Source organism: Apteryx rowi, unplaced genomic scaffold (genome assembly GCF_003343035.1).
Source record: "Apteryx rowi isolate R43461 unplaced genomic scaffold, aptRow1 scaffold_23, whole genome shotgun sequence".
NCBI lineage: Eukaryota > Metazoa > Chordata > Aves > Apterygiformes > Apterygidae > Apteryx > Apteryx rowi.
In genome coordinates this window covers 1643191-1669336 of record NW_020448641.1, presented here as the reverse complement: position 1 = coordinate 1669336, position 26146 = coordinate 1643191, and the positions used below count along the sequence as shown (strand labels likewise).

Sequence of the window (26146 nt, the reverse complement as noted above, 5' to 3'; positions counted from 1 at the left end):
CGTGCGCGCCCCCCCGCCCCTTCCCCCGGCTCCCTGCGCGCGGCCATGGCGGCGGCGGTGGTGGCGGCGGGCTCGGCCCAGCAGTTCCAGGAGCTGCTGCAGCAGCAGGACAGGTAGGGGGGGGCCCGCACCGCCCCACGGCCGCTGTGGGGGGAAGCGAGGGGCGCGGAGAGGCGTGGAGAGGCGTGGAGGTGGGTGACGGTTGGTGGCGGTTGGGCCGCGGCGCCCTGAGGTGAGAGGGGCGGTTGGGCCGCGGCTCCCTGAGGTGAGCGGCGGTTGGGCCGCGGGTCCCCCCCCCCCCCCCCCCCGGTGTTTCCTCGCACGGAGCGCAGATTCCGCCTCGGCCCGCGGTGGCGGCTCCCCCTCCAGACGTCTGGAGCATTAATCCTGCCGCGGGGGGGGGGGGGAAATCCCTACATATATTCTTATTTCTCCTAGGCAACGCTCACGGTAACCAGCATCTTAATTAAAGGCAGATGCGCAATCGCCTGCCTGAAGGAGGGCGGATTCGGGCCTGCGCTTTGCTCGTTTGTCCCGTTGAATCGAAGGTGTAGCAGCTGTCTTGTTATATCTTCTAATCCGCGAGCTGAGTGCAGGCTAAATAGCTCTTGTAAAGCACGTTAAAGCGTGATGCTGTGTTAAAAACAGTGCCGTGCTTGGCTGCTGAATCACAAAGCGACCTCTAAATGGAGAAGGAGAGAAAACTGATGAAATTATGGGTTTAAAAAGAACAATGAAGCTGCTAGCGTCACTTTTCCACAAACAGCGTTAGAAATATTGAAAGGTCTTGACGATGGGAAGAAGGCACTCGTATTTCTGCATTGAGATTCTTTGAGATTTGCTGCATGATGTCCACTCTTCCTTACAGGAATTATGCTTCAGCCGAGTTGTTGTGTGGGGATATCCAAGGGGGAAATACATAGTGAGAAAGGCTTCAGGAACAAGTACAGTGTTTTGAAGTTATTTTCGACAAAACCCCCACCAAATCTCTCTTTTCCTCTGTCCTCCAAAACATGGTTCAGTTTTCTCTTTAATGGTTTTGATTATGTTACACTACTTTTGATCTTAACACGGATTGATAGTACTGATGATTCTTTTCTGCTTCAGTCAAAAATATTGGGCTTTGTTTTTTGTTACTGCTAAGACACTCAAAAAAGCCAACAAACCTGCACTCAAATGCACAAAACCCCCAAATTAAAGTTTTTCTTATGGTCTCATCATCTCTTGATGGTGAATTTTAAAATTTAGAAATTAAAAAAATAGACGTTGGTTTGTTTAAGGTACCTTCTGTATTTAGATTATCAAAGTGATTTTGAAAATTAATGATGTCAAAAAGTAGTTTTAAACATTGCTTTAAATAATGAAGTGAGAAACGAGAAAATTTATTGAAGGAAATATTTCTTTTTTGAAAGTTAAAGCTTAAGGCAGAAGATATGTTGAATTTTTAAGGACAGGCCTAATTCTGTTTTACAACTAAGTTTGCTGTTTGGATAAACTTCCTGCTTTTCCAAACTAATAGAATTATCACCTTTGAGATACAACTACCACCATTTTATCTTGCAACTTAATTTCTTAGATTATCTTTCTGAAACCAGAGATCTTATCTTACATCTGTTTTATTAGTAAGCTTTGTGTTATGGAATAAGTTTAAATTTTAAGGTTTACATTTTTCCAGAACATGTCTAGATTTCTTAGGCGCATAAGATGAACAGAGCCAATGTTTTCAAAATTACTGAACCACTTCCATTACCACTCTGTAGTCTGTTCTTTTACCTAGACTATGTTTTAGAAAGATCAGTGTATAAAATTGAGTTACCTGTCAATGGTAGCATATAAATATTTACAAAATACTTGCATCTTGGCTTAAAAGGGGGTTGACCTATGGAAAAACCATTTTCTGGATTTTCTCATTCAGAAAATGTCTTGCTATGTTAGTTCTGCGGTAAATAGGCTCTTCATTTTAAGGATATGCTTTGTGACTCCATCTCAAACAAATCTTTCTCTCTCTCTCTTTTTTTTTTTTTTTATAAACAAAGACGACTGGGCTTTTCATTTATCCATAGAGAATGCATGATGTACTCTTCTGCTTCCAGTCAAGTTTAATAAAAGTTATTAGAGATGAAAGAAGCGAATCTTATGTTTGGGCCCAAAGCTCTTCCACCAAAAATTGAAATGTGAAATGACATAGGATGAGAAATTTTGGGGCTTATTATAACACTTTCATTACTGTTCTCTTTCTCATAACCACTATCTAATAGTAGAATTTATAGAAATAGCTTGGTTGAATGTAAGAAATACTTTGTTTAGAATCACTTATACACTTTATTTTGTTGACTTTTAATTTTTTTCCTTATTTTTGAATTACTCTTGTCATTGTTTCAAGCTTAATTTAAAATGGTCAGAAACTGAGGGAGCAATGTAATTGCAAAACTAGTTAGACTTGTTCTGTGAATGAATTTGGCAAAAACAACCCTTAGTGCAAATTATTTTTATCTTCATGAAACTTGTATTTTAGATTAAAGTGCATTACAACTGTATGTTGGTAAGGAAATAATAGGTTCTGATGAAATGAGGATGAAAGAAAAATGTGATTATTACTTCTGTGCTTGTCATCAGGTGACTTTCATGTGATCAGATGTGCCCCCCTATGCATACTAAATTAAACTGAGCACCTGTGAAATACTTCTTGGTGGCAGGCAAAAAGTCATACTTTTCCTACGTTCAGTTATATATGTATTTTTTAAGCCAGTGGAAGTATTCTTTTGTCCTACTTGAAATTTAACAGATGCACAAATAATTTTTAAATGTGAAGCAGGCATTGCATTATATGGCTGCAATGACAGCTTTACAAGTAAATTAACTTTATTCTCTATAATTAGTTGTAAAAGCTATAATAGATCAAAATAAAATAGTCTGTTTTGTGCTGACTACAGTAACATCATAGAACTTTATTTTTGTGAAGTTACTTTTGATCCTCCTTGGTGTGTTTATAACAGGTCTCCTGAACCCTTAACAGTGTAGGGTAACCAGTACATACATAAAGAACAATATTGGAGCAGGTCTTAAAAGTGGAACATCAAATGAAGGTTGTGATGGGCAAGTGCAGAAAAAACAACCCTGGAGCAAAATTCTTGATTATTCTCTGCATTAGCGCTTGGTCTGGGTTCTGAAATACCAAATTACTGCTGTGTTTTTTTTTTTTTTTAATCCTCTATCTATTGTGACTGGGTATTTTCATACATATAAGTGACTCCCTTTGCCTCCCAACCTACTTAATTACGATCACCTCACTATGTTGCGGCTTTTGGCCTGTAAATTAACTTTTTGTGTTCTATTTATGGATGGAAAGGGAAGAAATTTGTAGTTTTCTTTTGTCTTGCCTGTCTTTACCTTACAAAAGATGTATCTAAATAAGATAAACCCCCCAAAATTGGTTGCAGCATGGTATGCAGCGTTTGCCCCATTGGCTCAAAAGTCTTAATAAAAATGTGGCAGCCTGAGCTGGCAATGGTAGTAATGTTTGGAAGACTGTCAGCTGGAAGGAAAGATAAAGCTTCTGCTTGAACTGCCTGTGCTATAATCTGCCTTTTCATTTGCTTTGTAGACAGATTCCAAGAGGAGCATTGGTAGAAAAGTTTACATGCTGAAATGCAGTTTTGGAGTTACTCCAAGAAGTGACATGATCTCATGTTTCTCAAGGAGTTCATATTCGCATATGCCATTTATAAGTAAAGAATAAATCACTGAAAATGAGCCTTTACTGGAGTTTAAATGTTAGTGTCAATTGTGTGCAGTGAAATTAGTCCAAAGAAGTATACGGCTATTCTATTGTAATTCAAGGGAGATCATTTGTCTCAAGATCGTTGTTATTGCTGAGTGATTGTACAAAAGTGTTGGAAGATTCTATACAGAGAAGATGTGCCCTGGAGAAGATGTGTTACTGTTCCTAAATTCAGGTCTGAATTTGCAAGGCTGGCCCTTGAAGAAAAATGGAACTGTCTTGCAGTTCCATAATTTCAGTTTTTACTAGCCTGTAAACTATGCCAGTTCTAACCAGCTTTCAAAGCAGAACCGCGTGCTGACTGATCACGTTATGGCAAAAAGACTACCCTGTTCTACTTCTACTGAAGTTGTCTAGAATTGCTTTGGAAAATAAAGCATATGAATTTTACAGTTCTGTGTCTGAATTGAGTTTGGTGTTGTATTCAGAGTATGTGGTCAGGTAACACAGCTTCTCTTCCAGTATGAATATTGTGCTGCCCACGAGACTGTTAAAATTTATAGTGAGCTTCTATTATTTACGCTCTAATAAAAGACACTAAATGACTTCTAGGGTATGGTTGCTTTGATAGCTGTACCTCTTTCGAAGTAGATTAAAAACAGTACATTATATGTCTTTTATTCTTTATCCTCTGTTATCTAGTGCTTTTAACTTCAGCAAACCTAGAAAACAGAATTGAAGATTAAATGCAAATGTCTTGTCACTGTTGTCATCAATGCCTGTTTGGTTAAGCTCATGAGAAATACGTCATGGTGCCCAGTTTGGGATTTTTGTTCACATGTGTGACTTCTTATATTTAAATACTGTGTCTGATTAATACTAAACATTCAAGGAAATTTTACTGATGCTGGAAAAGGAATATGAAATTGAAGCTAATAAAAGCAAAAGCTTATGTTCCTGTATAAGAATACTCTATTTTTAGGCAAGTCCCAGTTGCTTGAAAAATTACTACCTTATTTCCTGGATAGATAGTAAAGAAATAAGAGTGGCATTGAGTGGAGAAAAGCAGTGGTGCAGCCTTTGGCATGATGCTACTGAGCTGTGGAGTACCCAGAGCTTCTGGAAACAGAAGACCTTCCTGGAAGAAATGCAGGACCCCTGAGAATGGTCTGTGTGCTTGGCCTGTGGATGCCTCAAAATCTGCAGCCATGAAGTGCATGACTTGATCTTTAATATATCTGCTTGTTCTTTTCCTGCTTGCCATTCATATAATGTGGTCTCTTACTACCAGAATACAGGGTGGCATATTTCTTTGTTTGTGTATTGAGATATTTCCTGAAAAAAGTACTAGATGTCCTCAATTTTTACTTTTTTTATAAGTAATTTCTCTCTGTGAGCCATAGATAATGGTACTGGTTTCACTTGATTATCTTTCTTCTCAGGAAGGCTTTCTTTTTGTTTTTTTTTTTTTTTTGCATGGCATATCAAACTGCATGATACTTTAAAAAAATAAACACGCTATACTTTTTTTTGTAATAGGTCTCTTGTAGTTGTCCATTTTTGGGCACCATGGGCTCCTCAGTGTGCTCAAATGAATGAGGTTATGGCGGCACTAGCAAAGGAACATGTGCAGGTTACATTTGTGAAGGTAAGTCTTTGTTACCAGACAGTAAATCCTATTTTATACAAAGGAAAGACAGACAGACAGACATTGGAAAGCTGTTATTACAAAATATGAATAAAGTTGTGTTTGAAGTTCCTTTTTGACTTTGTTTGAAGATGTGAGTTGAACGTATGCAAGAGATGCATCAAAAAATCTGTTAGATCGAGTTCTAGATTCATCTTTGCAAGCTTGATATCTCAAACTTAAATAATGTCTTAATTTTTACATTGCTGTTAAAAAAAAAAAAAAGAGTTGGTCTAGTAAGATACAGTGAAGGCATTTCTTTCATTAGCTACTTCATCTAACAAGTAGGCTTTTAAATTTCCCTGTTCTTGCAATGACTCAGTGCTTCAGTACTGTAGTTAGCCATATTGTTAAAGCCTGATTTTTATCCAGGGATTTGAGATTAAAATGGCAGCACTGTTCTTTTTCAAGTTTGTTAGAGATTTCATTTGTTTTCATGATGTTACTGGTTAGTCAAATAGATCTTGGGATTCATTTCTGTCCGTTATTAAAGAGCAGTAATCTTTATGGAGTTTAAAAGTAGATAAAGTCTGTGCAATGTTGTCACTCGAGGATGAAAGTGGTATAATGCTGGATGGTATAAGCACAAATGAGATGCTATATTTTTGTGAGATCATCATCACATCCTAGTAAGAGAACTAGTGTGGAGGGAAAAATGAATGCACTTCATCAACATGCTGTTCATTTTAACACAACTTTCCCTTGTTAATGAGACACTTCTGTGATTATGAGGGCAGGGAGTAATGGAACAACCAGCTGTGTGTGTGTTTTAATTTGATTTCTTACAGCCTTTAGGTTTTGTGATTTGTTTTTAACGATTCCTCTCACAGTTGGTATTTTTTTCTCTAAAATGGAAGGATGGACCTATTTCAATTGTATTAATTTACAAAACCATTTTAATTAGTGCATCCAAAGACTAATGTTCAACATTTTGAAAATTTGAGATATTTGATATTTGTTTGTATAGAGTTGCTGTGACTTTTAGCAGGCCAAAGCAAGTTTGAAACCTCTCAGTTGCTTCTTTATTATTCAGCAGTAATTTATTTACTTTTTAATAGCAAGGTTCTGTATTCAGTGGTCAAACATTGCAAAGCTAAGATAATGGCATACTCATTTAGAGAAAACAAACTACCGAGAGACTTGGGGGTAAATTCTCTTGATATGGTATATTTTTTGCTCCCCACCGGGAATATCTTTAATTTTGAAAGTACTCAGTGCACAGAACTTTGGTCTGTGTTCCAGAATAGCCAGATTTTTTTACTGGCAAGAACCTGGTAACTTATYGGACAGTTACAGATGACTAACCAAGAGCAGTGTAGCACCTCGCAAGGCCAAAACAGGTGGATTCTAGAACAGAACTAATTAGCATGGAATGAACTTCAAAAAATTGTTAATAAATCTGAAGGAGTCTTTCTGAATACAATTTCACATTTCAGTTGTTGCATTTAGTTGTTGCATGTCTTAATTCCAAGATCCTTACTTGGTTAAAATGAAAATGTTTTTATCAAAAAATGGTTAGAAGCAGAATATTCTGGAAAGATGTACCAATAACAGCAAGTTATTGAAATACGAAATGAAATCTGTTCTGTATGCATGAACCTCACCAGAGTGGAACATAAGTATCCAGGTAGATAGAAAACTCTACTAGAAAATTAATATATTTAGTATAATTTGTTCAATCATTTGCAACTTGAAAGCAAGTAGATAATTGGAATTGTCTGTAGTAGAAAGTTTCTGAGTTGATCCTGGTGGAGCATTGATTTATGGGAATAGAGATGAAGCTTGGACTTCAAGTTTTGAATTGATGGCTGGGTTGCTTCTGTGTTCAGTGAGTTCATTAAGAGCCTTAATGGTTGGAACAAATCAAAACATAATGTTATAATACTGGAACATTCAGAGACTCACTGTATCTCAGTTAATAGAACAATCACAGATTGTGTTTTCTAAAATAGGTTAGTAGGGATGAACAGGTGAGAGCAGGAGCAAACTGTTAAGTAGCTCTGCGGGTGCTTGTCGATGAACTGTCATTGTATGGTTTGTGGAATAAGAATTTGAAAATCTTTTTCTTCTGTACACTGGATCACAGGTTCCTGTGTTTTAGGGTCTGAAAAAATATTTATGTCCGTTATAGCCACTTTATTTTGCTGCTAACTGCTGTTGTTACAGAGCTAGCAACTTAAAAAGCCTTGTGCTCTGTCACTAAAATAAGTTTCTAGACCGTGCATAGAAAATCACAAATTTGATTAAATTAAAAGATCTATTTTCATGGTAAATTATTACATTGTAGAATTTCAAGGTAAGCATTTTAAGGCTGAATAAACTCAGAACGAATAATCTGAACAAGCTTTCCACTCAATACTCAGTAGTCTTTCAGGAGTTAAAAATAAAATTTACTAGGCATCAATAGTTTATTGAAGAAACACTCCTTTTTGCTTCATAATTTGCAGAAGGCTGCAAATGTCAGTCATGATGTACTGCCCCTTGAAATTAGTCAATAGAGCAAACAGCAAGAATTGCTGTGGGCAGAAAATAAGCACTGTAATCATGACATAACTGGGGTCAATGATTTATGGATTTCAATATAGTAGTAGCTGCATATGATTGAAAATTTACTAGGTCACTAGTGCACCAAAAATTTTATTCGCAGCCTCCAGGCATCTTTTGAAATGTGCAACAAAATAAAAACCTCTGAACCTGTTTTGACACTGTGTAGGCTCGGTGGATGACACGCCAACCCAGTGAGTCTCATTTAAATGCAAATGTGTCACAAACTTCTGCATCAAAATCCTTTTTAAATGTATAAAATGCCTAGAAGAACATTCTAGGCAGGATTGACTTGCATGGTCAAACTTTAAGGAAGATTATGAAAATGAAACCATCTTTTCTGTTTTCTTTTTCTAAGCTGGAAGCTGAAGCTGTGCCTGAAGTGTCTGAAAAATATGGAATTAGTTCTGTTCCAACATTCTTATTCTTTAAGGTAAGAGAAAATGGATGTAAAAGAAATGAATTCCATGTGGGCTCTTAGCGTGTACTTCTATTACTGGAACAGCAGAAACTTGTTAAGAACTTTCACAGTTAAGAACTTTCACAGTGAAGAAACATTTATGCATCTGGCTTAAGTCTGGATAGCAGATCCTAAAAAAAAGTAGACAGAAATTGTTTTTATACCTAATCATAATATTTTGGAACTTCCTTAATTGCATTGGGATTCCTATAAGGTTTTTATGTTAGCTATCATACCTTGTATTGGGTCAAAAGTTTTTTCAGTGGTGTTTTCTAGTCTAGCTATAGTTCTACAACACAGCAAAAAAAACCAGGTAAATATTCTTTTGGTAGAAATGACAAGTATGCAGGCATGTTTGTCTGTGATTAAAAAAAGCAAAATRTTTTAATTCATTAAAAACAAATTTCACTAGCATTAACAGGAGCTAGCCCACAGGATGGTGTAAGTCTAGAGTCTCTGCTGGAACTAAAGATTGGCTAAATGATCAATGCACTAATTCACTTTGCATCTGAAAATCTATATTTTATATGGTAATTTTACTTTTTTTTAAATTAGAGTACAAATACTGAATTTCATTTGTTAACATGAGCCTGTATTTTGGCTTCCTTAGAATTCTCAGAAAGTTGACAGATTAGACGGTGCGCATGCCCCAGAGCTGACCAAAAAGGTCCAGCGCCATGCATCTGGCAGTTCCATTTCTGCTGGCTCTAATGACATTGCAAAAGAAGATCTTGCTGTGCGTCTAAAGAAACTCATCAATGCTGCCCCTTGCATGTTGTTTATGAAAGGGTCTCCGAAAGAGCCTCGCTGCGGTAAGAATTTCCTGAAGTTCCTGTTCAGTGTGGCAGTCCTTGCTTTGGGCTGGTTGCCAGATTCATTCGGTTTTGGGGACGTGCATTGCAACAGTGTCTTGCATACCTAGAAACAAAAGGATACAAAAGTATTTTCATGTTGCTTATATGTAGTTAGAGAATTGCTGTTCCCCTATTTAAATTTTGGAGATAGGGTCACAGAGGTCAGGGGCTTTCCAAAGAATATGTATAATGCTGTCCTTGAACTAGGATGCTTTTTTCTGAGCTAGCTCAATGTTTAATCCTGCCATTTTATGCATTGAAGTACATGTTAACAATGTAAAATAGTTTGAAGAGAACTATTCAATTCAAGGAATAACAGAATTGACTAACATCCTGGATTACTGTTGCCATTTGGAAAAACAAAGTAAAACTACCCTAACTAGTAAAATTGGAAGACCAGTACCTTGTGTTGCCACTACAGAAGAAATGCCTTTTCTTCAGCTTGACTCCTCTAATCCTTGCTCACGGTTTAAAGTGATTGGCTCCCAGCTGACTTGAAGTATTGATCTGTATTGGGAAAGTACATAAACAAATGTTTAAAAATAAAATTGTAGTACTATGAAGCTGCCATCCTTCTGCCCATGCAGGCTAGGGAAATTGCTTTGCAGAACTGATCTTGCAGGGTGGGCTGTGGTGATCTGCAGGAGGCGAGTGGAAGGATGCTGCTTTGATGTGGGTTGGCGATGGCTTGGCTGTGCAGAACTCTTGGCAGGGCTTGGCTGTGGCTCCCTCTTGTTCCGGGGCAGGGCTGGGGGCATCGTTTTGGCAGTTAACAACACAACGCTTCGCACGCTGCCTGCTTTGAGCGCAGTCCCGGCCTGCCTTTTGGGGACGCGTCTCAGGATAACAGCTTGTTTGAAGTATGTCTTCTATTGCTAGTCTGCTTCTTACCCACAAGTCTTTTCCTACTGATACCTTACAGAAGTGAACATTTAGCTGCTAGTTGCTTTGTTGGTGTTTTCATGTACACTTATTCCCAAATGACCATATTCCATCCTGAAAAAAAGGAGCAAAATGCGATGTGGAAAACCTGCCATTCTTCATCATTTATCTTGAGAGCTTCACTAGAAATGGGAAGACTGGAAAGATTTTATTCTGGGGATAGGGGCTTAAGATAGGATTCTAGAATTCTAAACTTGTGTGTGTGAAAACAATGAAAAAATGTTGCTTTGACTTCTTCTGCCTCCTTTTTCTCCCCAAATTGGTCTAGAAATCAAATGTTGCAACTTTCACAGTTCCTTCCCCACTGTAGCCGACACGCTGAGATGACTAAGACGGGATTCCTTTGCTAAGTGAACATGTATCCTATGAGGCAAATCGTACTAGCCACATCTTGGGGCCAAAAAGATGAAGGATTGTAAAGCGTAACAGGAGAATCGGAAAAGATTTAGAAATAACTAGCTCCTTACAGGTCTTGCTCCTTACTTACAGAACCAATACAGAGAGATTTACTGCTCATGAAGTTAAATTGTTATGGAAAACTTCAGTTGTTTGTGTTTAAGAACAAATAGTGAAAGTCCAAGTCTTTTTTTTTCTGGTCTGTCTGTGCATGAATTGCATTAAAATACACTCACTTGAAAGATTCCTGTATAGGGTCATAAATGTTTTTGTATCTGGCAGAGATACACGTGAACTTAATGTGTTCAAAACATTTTGCTGAGAATGAAATGAGGATTCGCAGCATTATTCTGTTTGACCCTCTGTCTGGAAAGGGCTCAGCATGTGCAGCCCAGAGGCAGAACSGTGCCTTATGTCTCTGACAGAAGTTCGCAAGTGTGGTGTTTGAAATGTTGATATGGTGTGTGGGTTTAGTGATGTGATACTCACTTAATTGCCAAATATCCTTGTAGTGTGCTTGCACTGCCTATATTCTAGCCATGAAAAAGCTTSTAACAGTATTAAGTATTAAATTCAGGCAACAAGTTCCAAGTTTAGACATGCCTTTGTTAGCTGCCTTTTGTTTTGTGTTGATACATATTCAGGAAGTTCCCAAAAGAAACTAAATTGAGAAGAACCGTGTAAATAATAATAATAATGAAGGAAGTAGTGTAGAAGGACCTAAAAGAAACTGATTTTACATGATCCGTCTGTCTATTTTAACCCTGCAAGATGCAGATCGTGGTATTACCATGTGCTATTAAAATGAGGGACGGAAAGGATAATAATGAGGAATACATTGATTTGATGGAGTGAGAATGCCGGTTTGTGATATGTGATTTACAAAATAGCCACTGCTGGTTTGCATTGTATCTGTGTAGACATCGTATCGCAGGAGAGCCATTTATATTACAGGAGGCCTAGCTGTAGTTACAGTTATTGAAATTGAGGATGAAGTGCATGGAGTAAATACGAATCTCCACATTAACTTCAGGTGACTTTGGATCAGTCCCAATTCTTGACAAATGAGGGAGCTGACAAGAGCAGTGACAGCAATGAAGCTGCCAGTTGGCCCTAGTGGCGTTGAATTACAAAGAAAAGCTTTGAACTAATACAGCTTGTCTTCGTCAGGAAAGGAAGAAAGTCTGTGTCTGTCAAGCAGTGTTAATTGGAGGGAGTTTAGTATAGTACATGGTGCCCTATTTTTAGAAGGATGGCTTATATATGAAACTCATGAAACAATGTTTGAAAGAGAAGTAGTGGTTAAAGCATGTCAAACAAAATGCTAGACCATGGGCTGCAGAGAATAATCCTGCCCTGGCAGAATGAGGGGAGTCTTGCAGCACAACCCAGATTACTTCAGGCTGATGAAGTACTTGCTTATGGCTTGTGTGCAACTACTTTATTGACTCTGCCCCCAGTAGCTAAACATTCTCTCAGCTTCTTTTAAAATACTTGCATGCCATTCTATGATTTTCTCCTGTTGTAGCTGTGGAAAGATTACAGAAATATGAGGGGAAGTGCAATGTCCTATATATACTGAGTCTCCTCATTCTGTTTGGTATTTGCACACCTTATTTTTTCCCCTTATTTTTTCCCTTCCTAGATTCAAGGCTGCTGTTTCATTTCAGTGCATTAGTAGGTTCTCAGTATCTTTTCTGTAGAAGTAGTTTCAGAAATAACCCCAGATTTCAAAACTCCTTCATGTTCATTGTGCGGTTGTATGTTAGCTTGGAAGTCTGACAGTTTGCACATATGCATTTGCTTATTTCCAAGAAGTAATGAGGAGCTGGGACAGTTTTAATGATTCGTCTGTTCCAACCAGTACATTATACATTTAATTACTTTGTATTTCTGTCATTCTTCATTTTTTTGTTTTTTGTCTGAAAAATATTTTTAGGCTGTTATGAAAGCTGAGCATGAGGTTAAATAGTAGTTTTCATTCTAACATACGGTGCTTGCTGTGTCTAAGTCTTTTTTAAAGTGTTAAATGGTGTGCACTAGAGAAACAGAACAGGGATGGAGTGTAGTGGACTAAAGTGTTTCTTCCCCTCTTATCATTTCACAGTCTGAATGCATTGTCTCTTATATCTAGTGGCATATAACTAAATGTGAGTTAGCAAACTAACTTAGAGAATTTAGAGATAACTTAGAGAACTAAACTATGCTGCAACTGTTTCTTTTAACTTTGACTTCCTTTCCTCTACATCCTTCCCCCAGTCCCCTCATCAAAATAGCTCTTCCTATTTTAAGTGCAGGAAAAAAATTTCCTCCTTTGTGCATTTAAAAACTCAAACCCTAAACTTAAAGCTTTCAGTAGTTTTCTGACTCCTCTGGCATTGAAGGAGTTTGAGACTAGGAAGTAAAATTTTGTCAAAGAACTTTGTTGAAGTGCCTTTGGACATTGGTATATTAATATGATCACAGAATTTCTTTTATTCAAGATGATGAGCTGATGAAGTTTTGTTTATGTGTAGGAGCATAATTTAACAACATAATTACAGGTGCACAGAAGTTACATATGGTCACAGGAATTTAGATATCATAGGAATGGAAATTTTGGCTTATTCTGAAGTAGACTTGTGAAGTGCAGCCGCTGATATGTTGTATAGTAACTGTATGTAGCAGAGCACAGCTCTGATGCACTTCACCATCTCCTAATATTCCTAAGCCTCTGTTTGGGGTGTCCGCAGCTGCTAATTCAGATATAGGTGGGGTAAGTTGAACTATGCTGGATGCTAGCGTAGCCCTTCCTGCTACATTAGCGGGTAGCCTGGTGCGTGTTGTGGGTTTGGCGGCGCCTGGGAAGCGGTAGGCGCAGAGCCCTGTGCAGGTAGAGCACGGTTCTTCCTCTGCCCGTTGCGAGAGCGAGGGTTGTGCAGGCAGCGATAACATGTGCTCTGACCTGCTGTGTGCCCAGCTTCTCCGTTACGCTCCAGTCGGCATCTAGCTTCAAAGGGATCAGTTGATGGCACGTGCACGCCATTTCTCCTCTGGATTTCTGTAGGTATCCAGTAGAGAGCTGGTCTGCTAAAGTGTATTGAGCAGAACTCTAGGCAGATTTTAAAGTTCTCTAAAGAAAAACCCCTTACAGTTTTTAATGTATTTAGTTTTTGATGGGAGGGACTTGAGGCTATAAAAAAAAAAAAGGAAAAAATTAAAAAAAAGACATTAAGGCTTCAAGGATAAGGATACTTCATTAAAACTCAGCATGGAAAGTGAATTAAGAGCATAACAGGTTCATTTGCATGTGTGTTAATATTATGATAAAATAGGTATTTCTTCAAGCTTACAGTTTTTATATTTGATCCCTGGTACCCTATGAAAAGTATGCAGGAGGTGCTTACCTAAATAGACTTAAGTATTAAAATTGGAAGTATGCAAATGTGATGCCACACACTAAATCATCTGAACTTACAGCTCTTTATTTTGCAGTTAAATACTGTGCCTGCTTAGACTGCTTTGATAGTTTCTGGCAGTAGTTGGGAGACATTAGTAAGTTGGATCTGTTGAAATTCCTAGAATAGACAAACTCTTTTTTCAAGGCTTAACATTTAACAAATCCATATTATCTTTGACAAAATGTTATAACAGTAGTAGGAGTATTAAAAATGTAATTAAGTAAAAGGAGACATGCCTCTCTAAAGGTGAACGTATTGGTGAATTGTATCTATTTTGATTCAAATAATAGATTTGGTGTGTTGAATGCAGTTGGCAAATAGTGTGGAACCCTCTCCAGCAGCGTATTATGAGATCTTCTTGTAGTTTATAATTTCTTCATTGGGAAAGCTGATTCAGTGTAGTGTAAATTAAGGTTTGTCGTCTTGGCTGTGTTTGCTGGCTATTGTATCTGGTTGCTATGCATGTTGTATTATTTCAGCAGATTCTTTTGGACTCTAATCGTATTTGTTTATTTGCGTCATCGATACAGTAATATAGGTAGTCTGTCATTATCAGTGTAGAATCCAGAGTGACATTTGTGGTTGTCTAGATAACCGCTTAAAACATTTTGTTCACAGTTTAATTATTCTTTGTAATGCATGTATGGTATTTCTTCAGAAATTCAACCTAAATCTTTTGTTATGAGAGTAAAGCTGTTCTGGCACTTTATCCCTAAGCATAACACTTCCAGACTGCTACCGTATCCCTTCAAAATGAAACACAGCCAATCAATCTTTCTAGTTTGCATGTAATTGCCTACAGCTAAAATAAAGCTTTTTTTCCCCCCCAGTCTCTTACAGTAGAAATGAGTTAATATATTGGCAATGGAATAACCATCAGCAATCAGCCTTTAGCTGTTTACTAATGAACTCCCAGATGTATGAAAAATTTCAGAATCTGTGTTTTACTTGAGGCTGTACATGAACTTAACACTTCAGTTGTAGACAGAAAAGCAACTTAGATGCCATACATATAAATACTACTACTTCATATCTCAATAAATTGCAGATCATGAAAACTGCAGAAAGCTGTAGTAAAAATCCATATTTCAAAAACTAATAGGTAGTTTTGCAAGCTGAAATCAAAGGTTATTCTTGTATGGCACTGATTCTTTTTCCTCATTTCAAAATTCTTTTTTCATTTCTTTATTAAAGCCTTTAAGCATTTTTTTTATATATATTTATATAGAGGTTTTTATTTGTCTGCACAGCATTTGTTGGAATTCTTTTAGGAAATTGGAAGGATTGCAAGGTTATGTGATTCTAAAACAGAATGAGTTGGCAAAGATGTAAAATGTACATTATTATCACATTGATTTGTGGGCAAATTGTCATGGATCACTTTTGCAAATCATGTAATAGTGTTGTCTAGGAGGCCTTTATTTCCTCAGAAACGATGTGCATGAAAGTAGCAGTGGCAGGTGTTAAAATATTTCCGGGTAAAGACCGAATGTTAGAAATGAAGCAAAACTTCCGAATCTTTGTGTGTTGCTATGTATTTAGCAGCTCTCCTGATCAGCATTGTTTTCATAGCAGGGTGCATAAGCTGTGGGGGAACAGAGGAATTGCAAATCAAGATCTGACCATCAGTCCTAAAGATCAGCTCCTTGGCTTCCTTGTGTTGTGAAGTACAGCAGACCTTCACATCCGTTTCCTTTACGGAGTAACTCTCTGCAGTCTACTCTGGAGCATCCAGTGAGCTCTGTCCTCTCCAGAGGAGCGCTTGTGATGCTCTCCGTGGAAGCTGCGAAGTGGAGGAAGGTGGCTTTGGTTGTCAAAGTCTAATACTGCTTTTCAGGTTACCCCATAAAGAATGGCCATATTGGCATGAAGGATACAGCCTATGTGTGTTTGGCTTTTTTTAGAAGAGTTTCTTAGTTACAGGAGAGAAAAACTCTTTTCCAAGGTTGGCTACATAATAAATTTATAAAATTGGGATGTTTACATTCTTTCACTTACTGTCCTGACAAGAAATTATTGTCAGAGTAGGACATAATGAAAAGGGGTCACAAAAGGAAAGTAAAGTGTCATAAGTGTACGTAAGTGTCCTAAGGGTAGTAAAATTGTATTATTTACTCATGAATATAAACCTTAAAAAAAAAAGAAAAAAGGTATCTGTCTTTTGCTGTGAAGTAGAAAGGAGATGCTCTTGAAGCAGAGGTAGAAAAAAAAAAAAGCCAAGTTTCTAAGTTAAATAAGTCAAGTCAGTGACATGCTGGTGGGTTTGAGTCATAGTTCCTGTTTTGTGTTAACTTCATCCACTTTTGGTGTGGAAGAAGGTTATTATTAGCTGGAGGAAGAAATGACAGACAGAGAAAATGATGCGCAAGTAACTAGAGGAAGTGAAAGGCGGCTACTGAAGATACGGTTAGGGTCATTGAGGAGCTTTTCCTCTCTATGAGTGAGGAAGAGCTGGCAAGAGAAGGAATAAGGGAATGCATTTAATTTTGCCTTAACCGTATTTTGGATCAACAGGGAAGTACATGAAGGTTACTTACTGAGTACCGCTCTATGTAGAGAAGCTCTAGACTTACTGAACTGTTCAGTTACTTAGGTTTTATATGCCCAGTAATTAACCATGTTTATTTTTTACCTCTCTATAATATTTGGGGATATTAGCACAACAAGGAATAATACACTAGAGCTGTTGGTGAGAAGTTATGGCCTGAAAGGTTTGCATTTTTTTAATGAATAAAGTTTAATACAGACATGGGAACACTTGGTTTAAAATTATATGTAATTCCTCTTTTTACTTTTGCAGGTTTCAGCAAACAAATGGTGGAGATACTGAACAAACATGGTATTTCATTTAGCAGTTTTGATATTTTTTCTGATGAAGAAGTTCGTCAGGGACTGAAAACATATTCTAATTGGCCAACTTATCCACAGTTATATGTAGCTGGAGAGCTTATAGGTGGACTGGATATTGTCAAGGTTAGAAACTGAGAAATTTCTTAATCTTGCTAGTTATCAGAAGCAGTTTTTCTTTTTCATATCTGTTTTTTTTTTTTTTTCCTCCCTGTAATCTCTGTAGGAACTTGAGGCTTCTGGAGAACTGGACACAGTCTGTCCGAAGGCATGCAAGTTGGAGGACAAGTATGACATTTTATGTCTTTATTTTAAGGGGGTTCATTTTTGAGGTTTCTTCCCTATTCATTTGTATATGGCAATCTGCTATATAAATTCCTTTTCTTTGACTTTATCAGAAGTAAACCAAGACTTTCTTTAACTACAGAACTCCTGCACTCCTTATTTCAAGTAGTTTAATATGTTCTGTTTTCTATAGAGTAACATCACTTTTATGTAAAGTATTAGGCTATACTGTTCTAACAAGCTTTGCTTATTATACTTGTAGTTTGTTAATTTTAAATTATAACAGGAATATATAGATTTCTTGATTCTTTTTTTAAGAACTTATTTTTAAAGGTAGCTCAGAAAACCCTCTTCTAGACACACTAGTAGCTTTTGTTGACTTTATTTGACACACACTTACCTTCATAACTATGACATTGGTGTAGACAAAGTATCTAGGCTTCTCTCCCCATTTTTCTTGACTACCCATGTCCTTCAGTTCCTGTTTTCTTTCACTTTGACAGTACGAATGCATGCTGTGTCAATAGGAAGTGTTGCCTCCTGAGTCAGATGTAATATCTAGAAGCCAATTTGTCCTCCTTTAACCTGCCCATTTGAAGATACGCTGCTGTTTGAAATTCTGCCATACCTCAGGCAGACAAGCTCCAGATATGCGACAAATCATTGTTAGGGAAGTTGCTAGTATACGGCGGCATTTTTCTTTAGCTTTTGTGTGAATAGTGCCATTGAGACATGCAAAAGAAAGCTGATTTACAAGAAGTAGGCCTGTGCCTTGAAGGCAAATATGTTAGCATAGATTTCCCACTTGCCGTCTGAGGACGGTGAGAGTAAAAGTCTTGCAGAGCTCTGGAGGTGACTGGTTCTGGTCTTCTTGCCTTGATGAAGCACAGCTGAGAAATAACTTAAAGCAAGCTGTCTTTATGCAGTAATGAACCAGACTTACTTTCACAGGTGTGTGATGCCTTTTAATTTGTTCTATCTTTGAGGTTCACATGTTGTTACTCTTGAAGGGCCAGTTGTTACCCTGGTAGGGTAATTAGTAAATTATTTCACTGAGACCACAAAAAGCAATCACTTACTACCTTCTGCATCTTAACTGAGCTTAAATTATATGTAAAGATGGGATTGTCTCAGTGTGTGTCCTTTTTAAAACTTATTTTAGAAAGTGTCCCTTGGCCTCTCCTCCTTTTAGCAAACTTGCAAAGCATATAAATTCATTGAGTTTATACATAGTTTTTTGTTTTGCTTAGTCTTTTGGGGAAGAGAAGGTAAGTGGAGGACATTTCACATTACCTAATGTGTTTCATAGAATAAAGTTGTAGGTATAGCTAGATGTCTCCCTAAAGAAGCAGCAGCATCTCCTGAACAGGTGTGTGAAATGTTCTCAAATTTTGATGTAGAAAATTCACAGGGCAAGTCAYGGGCTGCTCCTTGTTGCATAGTTTGTTATTCATCTCTTAGCAGATGTGTTGGTTTCTCAGGTTAATGCACAGCATTTTGTTGAGGTCTGTCTTCTGTTTTCTAGTGACAACTGGGAAGTGTTTTTCTACAGCACCAATTAGTTTTTCTTTGTACTTACCCTTGTATGTAGTTTCTGGGCAACTAGCTCTCTTTCTAACTATATTCACTCTATCAGGATAGTCACTCATTTAAAAAATAAACAAAATCTGTGGGCTAGCTGTTTGAACATGTTAAGACTTAATAAAATGAAGGAATATCAGTAGTACAACCTATTTAATGCTAAATTCTGTTCCTTTACTCCATGTTTGATGTCTTCCCATCAGTGAACTGTGTCTGCTTAATTGAAAATCTCCTGGAAAATGAACTCTGCAAATAAGCTTGATTTCACCAAACATTTTCTGGCAGCTGGGGAACTGGTCTCCTGTGGCTCACCTTTGGTGTAATTGTTAGTTTACCGTTGCTTTTTCCCCTAGAGCCAACTTGGTTGGAAAAATTGTCTTTGTTTTTAGGTTTACACATGCACAGGCTGTAGGTCACCAACAAAACATCATTTAGTTTTATTTTGCAAAGAGCCTGGATTCTCCAGTTTAGAATCATTTTGCATTGTGCGAGTAGTGCAAAGTGACCTTTTACAGAAAATGACCACCTGCCATGCACTTCATAAAGGATAAACTGCCTTTAGCAGGAAACTGTTGGACAGGAGGCTTTGCTAACTTTTTCCATCAGTTGTCCCAGCAAACCTTTTCTATAAGCAGAGGGAAAGAAAAGAAGTGTCTGAGTTGTTATGTGGGTGGACCAAGGATAGGCCAGAAGAAGACAGGGCGTGATGGGGCAAAGTGGATCTATTCCTGAATTTCAGTAGCACCTTGTCCTTCGTGATCTTATGACTGATGGATAGCAGCTATAGCTATTACTCTACAAAATGCTTTGTCTCATATGGAGAATAAGAAACGTTAAGTATTATATTCAGTATGTGGAAAATGATGTGTTATGTAGTGATATGTGACTGAGTATAGATATTGTATTAAAAATACCCTGAAAGAATGTTTTTCCTTAAATCTATTGCTTCTTGATACTTACAGGTCAATCTAGAAAAGTAAATTTTTGCTCTAAAAGTAACAGGATTGTTTATAACTGTAGTGAATGAAGTTGAACAATATAAATGAATACAGTTGGTTATAGTACTGCTTTAAATTCATTTGGTAAGTTGTCTTTCCACTTTTTGCATTTGTTTTCCTGTTGAACAAAAGCACAGGATAATAATTGAGCTGTTCTCTGTTTTCCTTTTTCCTGCCTCCTGTAGGCTTAAAACCTTGATAAACAAAGCTCCTGTGATGCTTTTTATGAAGGGAAATAAACAGGTAAGGTTTAAACAATTGTTTGAATAGAAGTAGAACTGTAGTTCTGCAACACTTAGTGACAGTTACCTTCTTTTCCTTTGTTAATGAAAATTGGTAGCTCTGGGAAGTTGTGTTTTTATTTGGTGCTTCTGTAAGTCATAGAAGAGCAGTCCATATTTTACCTGATTGAAATATATTGCTGAAATACTGATAGCAACAGTCCATGTCCTTTTGGTCTTGGTTAATGAATTTTCTTCTGATGTTCTGAACATTTGCTCCCAAAGTCTACCATACTGGAGGTGTACACTTTGACTATTACCCAACATGTTAATTCCATGTTTTTTTTCCCTCTGCTGACCTAGTTGGATTGAGTGTCCTATACTTTTTAATTTCTCTGACTTTATTATGCTTGCACAATTTCATTTAAAAAAAGCCAATAGATGTTTTCAAGGCTAATGTATAATGTCACATGCAGTAAATGATCCACTCTTCTTCTCACGTGCRTGGAGTGGTCAACACCTGGTGGCTTTTAATGCATCAGTTATCTATCTTGTGCACTGAAATAAAGCTAGTGGCCTAAGACAGATGACTGCCTACAATTAGGATTAAAATAATGGCAAATGACTGTAAACCAAAAGGTCATCCTATTTATTTGTGTTGCATGCCCATACAAGGTAACCAGGGGATAAATTTTTCCCTTTTGAACAGCAAGGCAGTGCAGTTCTTTCTGTCAAAGTTACCTGAACAGCACCCGCCTCACCTTAAACTTTTCATTGGAGTGATGTACCCTRAGCAATAACTGTATTTAGTGGCCAGATTTGGAGAGGTGTTTACACAGTGTTTTTTAGAAGGGATACAGAGGCAGGAAACTGAGCTCATTCATGTGATTTCTTTCCATTTCATTTTCTCATTCGTTCCCTGAGCCCTCTCTGTACATCAACAAGAGATGCTTGTGAGAGTAGCATAGGCTGTTTTCCGAAGCCATTTCATAAGCGCTGGAACCTTGTGGGTTACGCTGCCTCGCTGAAGTGGTGGTGACTTGCTAGTTGTGCTTAGTTTTTAAAGGCACTAGAAGTGCATCTGTTTAGAAGGCTGGTGTCTTGCCTGAAGAAAGCAGAGTTTGGGAAAATTGTTTAATACGCGTTTTGGTTTTGCCCGAGTTACCAGCAGAGTTAAATCCCCAAGAAGAAAGGGTAGTCTGGATTAAATATACAGTGCCCACCATTTTCTAGACATTCAATGTCACTATACTGCCAGTATGGAAAGAGTTCACAGTAGATAATTGAAATTAATAATTGAAAGTAGAAGTTGCTGTACATGCACACAATTTATCAGTTGACCATAAGATACTCTCTCCAAAATGGTAAGTAAAGGGTGGAGTATGTTCCAAATAAATCACATCTTTTTTACAAATTTATATTAGGCATTTGTATTCAACCTTCCTATTGCTTTGGCTTTTTGAATGTTCAGAAAATAATGAAGCCTAATTAGTTTTCAAGATAGTATTGCCAAACTTGGAAAACAGATTCACCTTATATCACTTCACCACAACTGAAGTAATAGGAATTACCACCCTTAATACTTTCTTTTACTTTAGCAAAGTATATAAAGAAAGAAATGTTCAGTAGTGTTTAAAGCTCAGAGTGAAGTGTAAGGAAGAATGAAAAAGGGATTAGCAGTAATGCTCATCTAGTAAGGATGTTATTACCAAAAATTGATGTTAGCTGTAGTGTAATTTGAGGAGCTGGAATTTTGAGGATTTAAATGACTAAATTTAGCAAAAAAATATGTTTTAACGTGTGTTTTTCTGCATTTTAGATGGCAAAATGTGGCTTCAGCAAGCAAATTATAGAAATCATAAATAGTACTGGGTATGTAAGCTTTATTTACTTTAGGAAGCCAGTTCTCTTTCAAAAACTGCAGTTTGTAAATAGATAGTGTTTGGAAGATATTCATGCCAGCCTTTACAAAAGCATCCTCCTCTTTGTTTGAAAGTGTTTTAAACTATCCCTATGTAGAAACCAATAGTGTAAATCCCTACTGCGTTTGCTTGGATACCAAGTTGAAATGTGGTGTGTCCGATGTTATGCTGCTTAAATACTTGTGAAAAATGACTGCTTCATAGTGATTGTCTTGCTCTGATTTAACCCTGTGTGCTAGGAGGTTATTGCAACAGTGAATTTCTCGTTTTTGCTGTGATTGTTGACTGTAAAGAAAAAAAACGCCCTTCTCTGATAAGTAACTYGTCTTAGAGGTCCCTCTTGATCTCTTTCCTTAATCTTGGAGCCTCTCATCTTATCTAGACCCAGTTTTTCTCTTCAAAGCAATTCTTTCTGTAGCGAGAGATTAACATTGTCTTCCTCTGAACAAACCCATGGTGTTTTGTACTGCTAGTTAGAGGTTAAGCAGTTGCCTTGCTTACTAGACCTCAGAAGGAGCTCTTGAGATAACAGCCATAGAGCAGAGCTGTGTATATCAATGTACAACTTAGAACTGAGTAGTAGTTACTCAAATCACTGTCACTGGCGCTAGTGCACCTACAGGGATCCACGTGCTTTCCAGTTACTAAAGAATGCCAGTACTGGGAATACTAGGAATTACATACCAGAACTCTTAGCTGAGTCAGCCAGAACTGAGATTTACACTGGCATGATATATTTGGTGTCTTTGTGCAAGTAATATATGAAGAAATGAAATAGCTGCAGCTGTTTGATCGCTCAATAAAAACTTGCAGGTTTTTTTTAAGCTATTTAGTGAACAAAATTATTTTGAACACATTTTGCACAATAAGAGTTGAAGGTATACAGCTCCATTTTTAGCACAATATGGTGTCGTCTGCATTATGAAGAGTTTTCCATGAATCTAGACATCTTTTACATTACTTTTTGGTGCTTAAGTAGCTGCCTTTTTTTTCCCTCTTTGTTTCTTCATATGTGTTAATTATATCCTGGATGATTTGGAAGCTAGCTTTGTAAACATTTATGTTTTGAATTTTTGTGGGTCTTCCATTGCAAAAGTCCATAGTAGATCACTTTTTTTTTTTCTTTCTAGTGTTGATTATGAGACGTTTGACATATTGGAGGATGAAGAGGTAATTAAGTCTCTCCCACTTTGTGTATTTCCTTGGTACTTTTACTAAAACTGAAGTTTACATTTAAGATTATTTTTCTTAGGTGCGGCAAGGACTAAAAACCTATTCAAACTGGCCAACGTATCCTCAGTTATATGTAAAAGGTGAACTTGTTGGAGGGTTAGATATTGTTAAGGTAAGACTGGGAGAATTTTGTTTGACATGTAAATTGACCATTTGTTGAGAACTGTAAAAATGTTTTCTGACTGTAATATACAGAAATTCCTGTGTAGCGGCCTGAGATTTTGAAATCGAATGACTTGGTTGCTTTTACTGTGACTTCCATTATCTCAACATATGGTTGAAAGGAGCTTTAAATCTCTAGTGTTCCTATACTCCAAGATGTAGCAGTGAAATGTATTTTGTTGACAGCAGTCAGTTACCTTTACTGTAAAGACCATTTTTACCCCGTGGGTGCATTTTTACAGGTTTTTCTTGCTTCTTAGTTTTACTTTTGACATTGCTTTTCTCAAATAAGGTGGGTGAGACATTTTTTCCTAGCAAACAGTCTCATTCCTGGAAAAAAGTAAGGTTTATTGTAGTTGTTTGAACAGACCCTGAAGCAACAAAAATAGATCTGCATCTGTTACTGTGGTTTTTGATTTTTGTAACAGAGCAGGCACAGTGTTCTAAACCCCAAATACTCCTGAGCCTATTCTTGTCTGAATGGTTTATAGCCAATTCCTCAGACATTGTAACTCCTGGGAAGATACAATCAATAAATCTCATTTAGTTCTAAAAATACTGGTATTACTTAAATTATATAGATTACTTTAATTTTATTTATTTAACAAGTGTATGGGTTATTTCAGTGATCAGTAAGTATAGTCCTGGGCATTGCAGAGATGCTGCAAATACTTTCCTTGCTGCGATTTAAATACAATTTTTCTATTTGCATTGTTAGACTGTGTTCAGTTCACACTGACTAATTTGTATGGGTAGATGAATGTTGTCAATATTTTAAAATACATTCCATAATGTAGCATAATATGAAATAAAATTGAAATAGAGAATATCAGGAAATGGTTTTAATATAACATATTGTGGAATATGTATTATTTTCCTACATCTCCAGGGAAAGAATTCTATCTGTATAATAAGTTAAAAGCTATATAGTTTGAATTAAACCATCAAGATGATGCAAGTAAATATTCCTCATTTATAACTTCTGAATTTCTCACTGTCTTGTTTGTTTTAATGTGTGGGAGGAACAAATTCTATCAATGGATGTCACTCATTTTGCGGGAGGCACTTTGAATGTTGTAAAACTTTGTGTGTACCTACAAAATATATCTGAAATTTGTATCTACAAGGGGAAATAATTTACTTTGTAAAGTATTAACATGACATTCTTCTGGGGGAGGAGGGAAGAGGAGCATCTCTCCCTCCAAAAGTTTCCTCTTTTACTAAATGGACATAAAATAGAATTTAAATACAACATTATGAATGTTAAATAGTTTTGTTTGAGAGGGACCTTTAGTGGGTCATCTAGTTCATCCCTTTAATAGCCAGTGAATTATTTTCTTATCTGTGAACCATCCCTATTGAAATCTTGTAATCACAAAATATATTAAAAAAATAATTATGTATATTTCTTTACAGGAGCTAAAAGAAAATGGTGAACTGTTGCCTGTTCTGAAGGGAGAAAATTAATGCAAAAGGACATCAGTGGGAACCAAAATACTTTGAAAAATTATTCATGTATAGATTATATTGGAGCAATACATGACTTAGCCCTGTGGAACCAATCAGAAGTGAATAAAGGCTTCTTACTGCCTCTATATATTTCACAAGAACATGCTACTTATGAAAATACATGTTTTTGCTGAAGATACCAAATTGTCAACATCCTCACATTCAATTAAAATGTAATGCTGAAAAAGTTTGGAGTTTTTTATTACACTCTTTGTACATATTCATTGTATCTAGACATTTAACAGTGGAGTAATGACTCCACTATCCAGTGCACAACTTTTTGGGGCTCAGCTTCCCTTAGGAGAATATTAATGGGAATACCTCTGTAGTATGGAGCATAATAATTTTCTGTGTCTCTGCTAATAATTGTTATCACATCTAGTGAGCAAGAAAAATACTGTTGAAACTGTAATCCAGTGCACCATTAAGAAGTTATTAATGAGTTTCAGCTGTATACTATGCATCTTCATTATCTAAGTATGTACAGTAATTTCAGGTGTTCAGCTTATTTAAACATAGATTTTTGGTCATATTTAGATTACAATGGAAATGAGCCAATAAATGCAATGATTAGGCCAGTCTTCTGGTATATCATCAATGTTACTTCAGTTAGAAGGAAGCACTTACTTTCTGGTCTGTGACTTCTGCAGTTTATATGATTGTGTTAATAAAGGGATCTTTCCCCTCTGTATTGAGAGGGTTTAATTTGTTTTTAATCCTTCTTTCAATACTTGTAATACTCTAAATATTTCTGCCACTCACTCAAACATTAATTAGAATGGACAGAGTCTAATAATAAGTTGACCATCAAACCAGCAACAGCACATGTATACTTGCAAATATATACCATATGTTTTATCTTTGGAGAAATAAAAGACAGTTGTACCAAAATACAGCACAGCCCATATCGTCCGCAGTGCTGATCTGGAGAGGACCATTTCCTCCAGAGAAATAACATTTGCTTTTAGGTCATTTGGGTCCTTAGCCTCTGTGCTGAGACTAATGAGGTATTTATTTTGGAGGTCATTTTTGTCTGTTTATGAAATACGAAAATATTTCTGCTCTGTATGATAGCAGTTGCAGCTACTATTGACTTCTAGCTGTGACATGCTGGTTTAAAATACTTCGAGTGCCTTGGCTATAGTCAACGAGAAGGACAAGGACACCGTACTCTGAGTGGTCTAGAACCTGAAGAGGGGTCAACTCCATTTATGAAGCCCAGAAAACAAAACAGTGGTGAGCAGATAAGTTCCCAACCCTCGCTAATAATAAGTTTTGAGCCAGAGTTGTTGCTCAAAGCCTGTTCCTTGCTGATGTTTGTGTTGCCTGGGCTTGCAGAGAAAC

General features: G+C 37.0%; 1 protein-coding gene across 4 annotated transcripts; it reads left to right on the top strand.

Annotated features, from left to right (window-relative positions):
• Positions 1-7: 7 nt before the first annotated feature.
• GLRX3 (glutaredoxin 3) lies at positions 8-24990 on the top strand. Of its 4 annotated transcripts, none has more exons than XM_026065582.1 (12): positions 32-113; positions 439-548; positions 5261-5369; positions 8311-8385; positions 9023-9224; positions 16845-17017; positions 17118-17179; positions 19941-19998; positions 21796-21848; positions 23029-23068; positions 23151-23243; positions 24710-24990. In XM_026065582.1, exons 3-12 carry the CDS (start codon positions 5313-5315, stop codon positions 24758-24760), a joined length of 864 nt encoding a protein of 287 aa, XP_025921367.1. In that variant the 5' UTR covers positions 32-113; positions 439-548; positions 5261-5312; the 3' UTR covers positions 24761-24990. The 4 variants fall into 4 exon arrangements, with proteins under 4 accessions (XP_025921368.1, XP_025921367.1, XP_025921366.1 ...); XM_026065581.1 differs by lacking the exon at positions 439-548 and adding an exon at positions 869-944 and having other exon boundaries at positions 45-113; XM_026065583.1 differs by lacking the exon at positions 439-548 and having other exon boundaries at positions 8-113.
• Positions 24991-26146: the final 1156 nt, after the last annotated feature.

Excerpts from the sequence above, each read along its gene's own strand:
- GLRX3 (XM_026065581.1), top strand. The coding sequence starts at position 874 with ATGCTTCAGCCGAGTTGTTGTGTGGGGATATCCAAGGGGGAAATACAT. Across the intron at positions 8,386-9,022 it reads CAACATTCTTATTCTTTAAG|AATTCTCAGAAAGTTGACAG; the intron begins GTAAGAGAAAAT and ends TGGCTTCCTTAG. Across the intron at positions 17,180-19,940 it reads GCATGCAAGTTGGAGGACAA|GCTTAAAACCTTGATAAACA; the intron begins GTATGACATTTT and ends TGCCTCCTGTAG.